The 8841-nt window shown below is 36.1% G+C and overlaps 3 protein-coding genes and 1 non-coding gene across 4 annotated transcripts in view; 2 read left to right on the forward strand and 2 right to left on the reverse strand.

The window, feature by feature from the left end:
- LOC113361939 (zinc finger matrin-type protein 2-like) overlaps positions 1–2593 on the reverse strand; it is a 3268-nt gene extending 675 nt beyond the window's left edge. The window contains exons 1-9 of the mRNA XM_026605009.1: positions 2447–2593; positions 2274–2354; positions 2155–2182; positions 1991–2073; positions 1506–1538; positions 698–776; positions 559–611; positions 375–435; positions 85–167 (exon numbers count right to left, since the gene is read on the reverse strand). Of these exons, the coding sequence (XP_026460794.1) occupies positions 85–167; positions 375–435; positions 559–611; positions 698–776; positions 1506–1538; positions 1991–2073; positions 2155–2182; positions 2274–2354; positions 2447–2458 (513 nt within the window). The 5' untranslated portion in view covers positions 2459–2593. The remainder of the gene's footprint in view (positions 1–84; positions 168–374; positions 436–558; positions 612–697; positions 777–1505; positions 1539–1990; positions 2074–2154; positions 2183–2273; positions 2355–2446) is intronic.
- Positions 2594–2659: 66 nt separating this feature from the next.
- TRNAP-CGG lies at positions 2660–2731 on the forward strand. The gene has a single exon. It is a non-coding gene; the product is annotated as a tRNA-Pro (tRNA).
- A 457-nt stretch (positions 2732–3188) lies between these two features.
- Positions 3189–6552, reverse strand: LOC113358186 (dnaJ protein ERDJ3B-like). The gene is made up of 10 exons (XM_026601718.1): positions 6201–6552; positions 5958–6106; positions 5727–5853; positions 5150–5264; positions 4909–5025; positions 4587–4673; positions 4039–4098; positions 3884–3961; positions 3709–3780; positions 3189–3608 (listed from the first exon to the last, which is right to left on the reverse strand). The coding sequence occupies exons 1-10, from the start codon at positions 6272–6274 to the stop codon at positions 3450–3452; spliced, it is 1038 nt and encodes a 345-aa protein (XP_026457503.1). The 5' UTR covers positions 6275–6552; the 3' UTR covers positions 3189–3449.
- Positions 6553–7703: 1151 nt separating this feature from the next.
- Positions 7704–8525, forward strand: LOC113360395. The gene has a single exon (XM_026603907.1). The coding sequence runs from the start codon at positions 7704–7706 to the stop codon at positions 8523–8525; it is 822 nt and encodes a 273-aa protein (XP_026459692.1).
- Positions 8526–8841: the final 316 nt, after the last annotated feature.

The raw sequence follows: 8841 nt of genomic DNA on the forward strand, positions 1-8841 counted from the left end.
GGGGCGCCTAAGAAGGCCTTATTATATACTTGTACGTGTTACAAGTCAATATACTAAGATTACAAAAGTGCCTTTGTTACTTGCCTTCTTCTCTTTTTTTTTTTCTCGCCGCTGGCGCTTGCGCTCTTCCTCTTCTTGTTGCTGCTTAAGGATCCGCTCATCTAGGTCTGCAAAACCAAGATAAATCCCAGCATATAAAAGAATTATTATTGCTCATTCAACGGGTATTTGAGATCAAAACACCCTAGGATTACATGGTTGACAACATTTTATCTAGTTGACAAACAAAAGAATTCAGGCTTCAAGATTGAATATAGAGTAAACGCACACGACAACACGAATAATACACCATAATGTACATAATCAATCTTTACCTTGCTCTGTAAAGACTCCTTCAACTTTACGTTTCTTCAGAGCTTCGAACCTTTCTTGAACCTGTTCAACCATGAAAGCGGGTTCCCTGTTACTGCATATAATATATTCTTTGGTAGGAAGGCAGTTTCCCTCAACGGCCAGAATTTGGATATATTTTTGTAGGTAAAAGGGAAGTGTATGTACCTGTTGAAGAGATGCCCTTTCTACTCGCATTGACATACCCAGAGCTCTTTGATCTAAAAGCAAGATGAATAGTTAAATAATATCAAAAGAACAGATCATCATAGTTGAAGCATGAACATGAAAAAGGAAACACGCTTACGCTTTTTCCCATTTATGTGGTCCAAGTAATTCGCGGAATCTTTTACAACACATTTACAAACTGAGCAGAAGTATCCAGCCTGAAAAACAAATAGGCAATGGTTTTTTTTGAAAAGAAATGACATGAACATAGGAAGTAAACTATCCCAACTAGAGATTTTGCAAAACCAGCTATTTAAAATAGAAAGGATTTGTAAGGAAGATGTTTTGAAAGTTTAGCGAAATGCTATACTAGAGGGGATTTTATGTTTTATCCACACCATATAGCACCAACTGTGCTAGCAAAGGAAGTCAATGTCATGCCCTCCCTGGGTTGACATGATAATTTCTCATCCACAATACCATCAGCCTTGCCTTCGATAGTATACACAGAAGAAAATGTAGCATCAAATTCTAAGGTAAATGCGTCGCAACATATATTATTGCGTAACTAAACCAACACACAACTCGAGTCAAACTACTTAAACTGTATGATTCTAGTCATAACCATTCAGAAGAAGGTCTATATATTATGCAGTTGCCTGTTTTTGGCCCACTATATCAAGCAATTGAAAAATGAGAAGTACGAGCCACTTTTAAGTTTGATCTCAAAGAATGTGTCGATCAGTCCTGATAACAAGGGTGCACCCCAGATAATGATCCATTTTTCATTATATGGTAATATAAGTTTGGTAATATAAATTTGAAACTTCAAGAGCTTCTAGTAATCTATAACAGACATATGGGAAGTGAATGCTCTGCTAAAACTAAGAAAGGAAGCAATCTAAAGCGAATGTTAGTTCTACACAAAAATATGGAATAGAATGTACCTGCTGACTTAGAGGTGCTATTGGAGTAACCACCTGCAAAACAATAATAAAAGGTCTCGAGTCATGAACTAGAAACAAAGAGCTAAACTAGAGTAATCAACAGAACACAAAGGATGTGTAATCAAATCTCTTAGACTATACCAATCAAAAGTTCCGCAATTTTATCATTCAGCAAACACTGGACTGAATCACATACTACTACTAATCCAAATGGCATAACTCTAAACAACTCAACTGACATCTAATTTTTCTTGGGATGTTAAAAAGTCTATCATATCCAATTAGCCATTGACAAAGAAAAGTGATGTGGTCTTAATTCTCGTCAAGTATAATTGTCAATGGCCACACAAATTCATTTTTGAACAAACACTGAAGCACATACCGCGGCTAACTGATAGAATGACATAATTTTAAACAACCCAATTAACACCTTCACAAACAACAGTATACCCAAGATTAGGCACTAAGGAAGTAATGAACCTTACCTGAGTTTTCCCCAATCTAGAGTCGAGATCGACTTCATAATCTCTGCGTTTCAATGGTTGTCTTTGCACCGGAGGTCCTTTAACTACAAACCCAGCGTACCAACAAAATTAGCTTAATATTTTCCAAATGAAAGGTAAAATTCACAGACTGCAGAAATACTTACATTTAGATTTCCGACTATCCTCCTCCTCCTAGTCAACAAACAATGTAGAAATTATGAATTAAGGAGAAGAAGAGGAAAAAGAAACCCTAGAAAAGAAAAGAAGTAAGAATGCTTCGAACCTGTCTTTCTCGTTCGCGAGCTCGTTCTTCATACTCTTCCCGATCAAATTTCTTTCTGAATGTATTATCAACTCCAGCCACCTGCATATTTTGTGTAAATACTAATCAAATCATTCATTCAACAAAAACAAGAACAATTTGAAGCTGAACAAGTAGATGGAGGTAAGGCGTACGCTCTGGGACATGGTGAGAATGGAAGAGCAATAGAAAAGTACGGATTGATGCTAGTCTCTGAATTTTGAATTTGCTTTGGAATTTCGCTCAAGTGCTGTTGATGGGGTTTGCAAAAACCAGGACGATTAGGGAAATTAGGGTGTGTGTTTTAGGCTGGTGAAGCTGACAATATTTGTAATAATTAAATAAGTGTTTAGTCTGTCAGACAACACGGGTGTTTGGTCTAGTGGTATGATTCTCGCTTCGGGTGCGAGAGGTCCCGAGTTCGATTCCCGGAACACCCCTTCCTTTTACTTTTTTTTTTTGCTTTTACTTTTTTTTTTGCTTCATAAAACCTCTATGAATACTTCATTATTTTGGAGGTTTGCTAATGTGATCTTTGGAGTTAGGATAGATCTAACCAAAGGAGGTTTGCTATTTTGCTTCATAAAACCTCTTTGAATACTTCATTATTTTGGAGGTTTGCTAATGTGATCTTTGGAGTTAGGATAGATATAACCAAAGGAGGTTTGCTAATGTGATCTCAAAGGAGGTTTGCTAATGTGATCTTTGGAGTTGGGATAGATTTAACCAAAGAACTCGCGAAGGCAACTTCTCTCTCTGTGATATAAGCAAAACGGGGATGGATGCAACTAAAAGTATACTATAACCAAAACAACACTACAATCTTGTTATTTTTACTTGAGATTCTCTGACATGAACAAAGTAAGAAACTGTATATTATCATGTGAGACAAAAATATTGAGAGAGTTGGTTATTTTTACTTGAGATTCTCAGACTTGAAGAACAAACTAAGAAACTTTGTATTATCATATGAGACCAAATATCGAGAGAGTTACAAAATGGACATTCACATCCCTTCTAAATGGACTTTCTTCTTGTAGGAAGGAAATCCCTTCTTAGACTATCCTACATTTAAGTTCGATCTCATCATGGTACAATGAACACATCTTTGACCCAAATATGGCGAAGAATGGAAAAAGACTTGACCATCTTGTATATCTAACCGAGAATATCCTTGATCTTGGTCTTCTGATCTTCTGTTAGTGAAGTAGGGAATATAACTTCGAAGGTAACAAATAAATCTCCTTTCTTTGTGCTAAAATGAACAGGCATCCCTTCTCCTTTGAACTTCTTTACCTCCTTGGGTTTAGTAACTCCCTGATTGTCATAACACGAGCACACCAGAGGGTATTAAGGAATGAGAATAATGTAAGAAAAAAACATCTGCCAACAGAGGAGAAAGAGCTTGTCTTTTTACCTTTGAGCTGATATCCACTAAATGGTCATCAAGATGTTTGACCGTCTTTTCAAAGCCTGCAAGAGCTTGGACCTGAGAGAAGACGAAACAAATTAACAAGTACACTAAAAATCACCACACAGGCTTGTAAAAAAAACAAACGATGAACGACGGTACAATAAATAGAAAAAAATACCAGGGTTATGGTAACAGTTGTGTGCAGGTTATTTCCTTCCCTTCTGAAACGATCATGAGGTGCAGTTTTTATTCGAAACTGCAGAACAAGGAAATCGGCAGTCAATAAATTAAATAGGTTGTGTATCATGAAGCTGAAGAAGTGACAGAACATACCTTCAAATCTCCGGCTTCTCCGTCTATTATGGGCTCACCATCCTCATAGAATACCAATTCCTATAAAACACTCAAACAGCATAAGCTTATAGACACAAAATGGGCACTTTTCTAGTACCAGAAGCAAAATCTTATCTGCTATGAAACATTGGATGTTTACAGAAGTATAAATTCGTAGTAGAACACCAAAAAAATTTAGTAAATAACAAGAGTTAGATCGAATACAGGTATATGACTGATTCCGAATATATACTAGACAAAATATGTGGACGAATACAGTAGAACGTTACCATCAAGCCACTGCTACATCCATTTCATTGAGTTCTAATGTTAGACACAAAAACTAAGAAGCATTAAGGAGCTAAGATGTTGTTGAACAAGAAGTATGTTTAAAATCACCCACAAGTTACTTGGCTACTCAAGAATGCATTAGAAATCCAGGATAGAGTTTGTGTACAAAGTTATCAGAATAGTGAAAGAAATCAAACATATAGTGAAGCATCTGGACGCTGGCAAAAGCAAGAGCTGAATTAGTAGATAAAACTTACATGCCCATCCTCCATGCCTTTTTCAATATCAACAGTAACAAAATACCCCTCCCTTTCATACTTTACGTTCGCACATTGCTCACAGACCTGAAGAGGAAGGGCAAACAAATATATAATCAGACATCAGTTAGCATCATCAAAAAGGGAAAGAGATGGTCAATAATGAAATTTAGAGAACACGTCCGATACAACATTTGGCACTTCGTTAAGCTATTTAAACCTATGCATAGAAGAAACTTAACTAATAATGTGGCCAAGTAGAGCATGCAGCATCAACAATTAAACAATTTTTACAATAATGATGGGCACGTGAATTATGCACCTGTTCTGTCATCTGCTGGAACATTCCAGGGCCAATTTGCTTGTGATACACCTCATTTCGGCAGTTACATCGCCTCTTTCCGGGAGCCGGCTTCAAAATATTTTTCTCTCTCCAAACCTGGATAGATAAACCATATGGGGAGATTAAACATGAGAACAATCAACTCATAAGAGGCTTTGTTATTATTGAAATTCCAAATGAACACTTGTCTTGTATTCTCCGTCCAGTTCAACAAGCATACCTTCAATGTACCTCCCATATATAAATCTTCTAAATTGGCATCTAGATCAACAATGACATCATCTCCTTTCAAAACCTTATCTTCCTCTTCTTCTTGACCACCACCACCAAAGAAGCTAATCAATAAAAAATCTTGTCAGCATAAATAATCAGAAAAGTGTTTCCAGTCAATAACAAACATCACTGATTCAGTCCCCAAAATTGCACAGGAACCTCAAAACTAATAAAATTAAAAACCAACCGAAGAATAAAGAAAATGCTGTGCAAGGGGTTAGTTAATCAAATTCAACATGTGTTGGTGGCACTCAAGATAAGCAAAATAAAAACAACTACAACTAATTCCATAAAAAATATGAAAATTCAGCAAAGTAAGATCATCTAATGTTATCAGTTAACACTGTACCACCCGTTTCACACTAATGAACGGAGTACATTAGTATGCAATGCACAGGCGATGCAATATGTTCTCATTTCATACTCATATTCATTGACCTTATCCCCAAACTAAGTTATATTCAAGTAGTAACCAATTCCTAACATATCAAATATCAATTCAAAAGCTGCACGAATCCACTTACGAGCTAAAGATATCTTGCATATTCATCCCACCACCTCTACCACCATTACCAGCCTGTTGTTTAAGTCCTTCTTCACCATACCTATCGTAAATACTTCTCTTCTCACGATCCGATAACACTTCATATACTATCAATAACTCAAAACAAAGAAGAAACTGAAATTACAAACTGTTTTTGTAATCGAACGAAGTACAAAAGTTTATTTAGTTACTGAGAAATAGAAATCAATACCATTATTAATCTCAGCAAATTTTTTATTAGCTTCTTCATTTCCTTGATTCTTATCAGGATGATATTTCAAAGCTAATTTTCTATATGCTCTTTTAATTTGATCATCAGTAGCTCCTTTGGATACTTGTAATATATCGTAATAGCTTTTCCTGCACAAACAACATATTTCTCACTCAATTAATAAAAAAAGAAAAAACCATAAAAACGAAAAGGATCAAAAATCAAAATCTTAGCAGTACTTACCCTGCAAGTGAACAAACTGCATAACACAAAATACACAGAAAATACAACAATGACGACGATCTACGATTCGCCATCGCTGGGAGAGATTTCAGATTTGATTTCTCTCCTTCGAAGATATCTAAGGTTTTATTCCAGATCTGATCGAGATATTCGTATTCTTGATCTAAGATTGGTGATTCGACTGCTCGATTTGATTTTTGTTCTTCTTCGGTTTGAGTTTTGAGTTCTGTCTCGAGAGACTTGGAAACGAGCGTCAAATAAAGAATGACTTTTGTTAAACTCTAGACGTGTATTTTGAAGAAACTAGCCAATCAGAGTAATGGAGATGCTGGTTTATCCAATTATTGATTGCCACGTAATATCCATCTTCCCTCTCTTTTTTTGCTTTTGTTCGTTTTTCTGGTTTGGTTTGGGATTTTTCTTTTGATTTGATTTGGACCAAACGCATGCCTCCTTCGATGTGGAAAATCTCGGACCCATGGTCACGGCATTCTCGATATTCGAAGCAGTTTTTTTATTTTGATTTTTGTGGGATGATTTGTTGACATGGCAATTCTAAAGTAAGTATTAATTACTCCCTCCGTCCTAAAATTTTAGTCCGCTTTGACTAAGTCAATATATTAAGGAGACCGAAGGAATATACAAAACTACCCCTATTAAATAAATATATGACGCATGTAAGAAAAATACATGTTTGGAAATGTTATAAAAGAAGATAAAAATAAAAATTTGTATGCATTGATTATAAGACGAATTGTTAAAAAAATTTCCCTCCAACTGATTTTAGTTTCCCGCCGTGACACTTGAGAGAACAAACCACTGGCGAGTTTAGAGGGAAAACAAAAAAATTCATTCGAGAGGGAAAACAGATTGAAAAGTGAATATCTAGTTTATTTCCTTTTCGTATATACGCTTACCATGAAATTTTAGATTTGTCATAAATTTTTTTGATCCTCTCTTATGTATATATATCCCTGTTAACCATCCCTAATCCATCAAAATCTTCCCGCTCACAACATTACGGTAAAGTTACCGAATCAAAATCAAAACGAGTAAAATTTTAGAACTGAAGTTTTGGAGGGAACTCTAAAATTTTGGAATTGAAATTCACTTCAAAATTGCATTCATAGATTATTTCCTCTTCTGTGTATATGCTCACCATGGAAACTTAAAATTTTCCTTTGAATTCCTTTGATCCTCTCCATTGTTTATATACCTGTGTGGGTCACCACAAATCAGTCAAACCCTTCCTAACTAGTACAAATCTCTCTCAATCTCCTTATAATCTTCATACCTTCAATATCAGATTCAGCTAAGGACTGGATAATGGAATCCCCAAAGAAAAAAAATCTTTCCAACACTCAACGACAAGCCATTTATGAGACGCTTCTCAAATAAAGTGCCAATGGAAAAATCAAGCACGGTTCAGGAGTTGAGATTGCTGCTAAGTTTTCTGTAAGCACAAGAACTATCCGTAGAATCTGGCAACAAGCAAAATCTGGAATGACCAATGGCTCTTTGGTTGATGTATCTCATAGCCTAACTGGACGAGCTGGCCGTAAACGAATTGAAATTGATCCAACCGTGATATCTTCGATACCTTTACGACTGCGCACAAACATTCGAGTAATGGAAAGTGCGGCGAATATGTCTAAGTCAACGATTCATAAAAGAATCAAAGAAGGTGCCATACGACCACACTCAAAAGCCTTGAAGCCAGCGTTAATCGATGACAATAAAAAGGCAAGGGTTCTATTTTCTCTATCAATGCTCGAAGATTATTGTTTTGCTAATAAACCTATTTTCAAAAGCATGTATAATTACGTTCATATTGATGAAAAGTGGTTCTATATGACCAAGGAGTCGCAAAAGTATTATCTTCTCCCAAAAGAAGATGAACCTTTGCGCAGTTGTAAGAGTAAACGTTTTATTACCAAGGTCATGTTTTTAGCAGTGGTTGCTCGTCCTAGGTATGATTCTGCTAACAATGAAGAATTTTCTGGAAAGATAGGAATTTTTTCTTTCACTTTCCAAGAGTCTGCACAACGCAATAGTAAGAATCGTACTGCTGGTACTATGGAAACAAAAGCAATTTTGTCTGTTACCAAAGATGTCATTTGTTCGTGTCTGATTAACAAGGTTTTTCCAGCAATCCGAAGCAAATGGCCACGCAGTAGCAACATGGAGCCTATATTTATTCAACAGGACAATGCCAGACCACACATAAACCCAAATGATCAAGAGTTTCTTGAAGATGCTTCCAAAGATGGATTCGATATCCGCTTGTCTTCCAACCACCAAACAGTCCAGATTTTAATGTTTTAGATCTTGGTTATTTTCGGGCAATTCAATCACTACAGTATCGGTATGCGCCCAGCACAATTGATGAATTAGTTCAAGTTGTGCAAGAGTCTTTTGAAAATTTATCTTCTGAAAACCTTAATTACGTTTTCCTGACGTTTTAAGGTTGCATGATAGAAAGTATGAAACAGTTGGGAGGAAATAATTATAAGGTGCCGCAAATGGCGAAAGACAGATTGGCGAGAAATGGTAATCTACCCATTCAACTTGAGTGTGATGCCGCATTAATAGATAGTGTTCGAAACTACCTCAATCACCTCAATCAGTAAACTCGGTCTGC

The sequence above is a fragment of the Papaver somniferum genome, chromosome 3 (assembly GCF_003573695.1).
Source record: "Papaver somniferum cultivar HN1 chromosome 3, ASM357369v1, whole genome shotgun sequence".
NCBI lineage: Eukaryota > Viridiplantae > Streptophyta > Magnoliopsida > Ranunculales > Papaveraceae > Papaver > Papaver somniferum.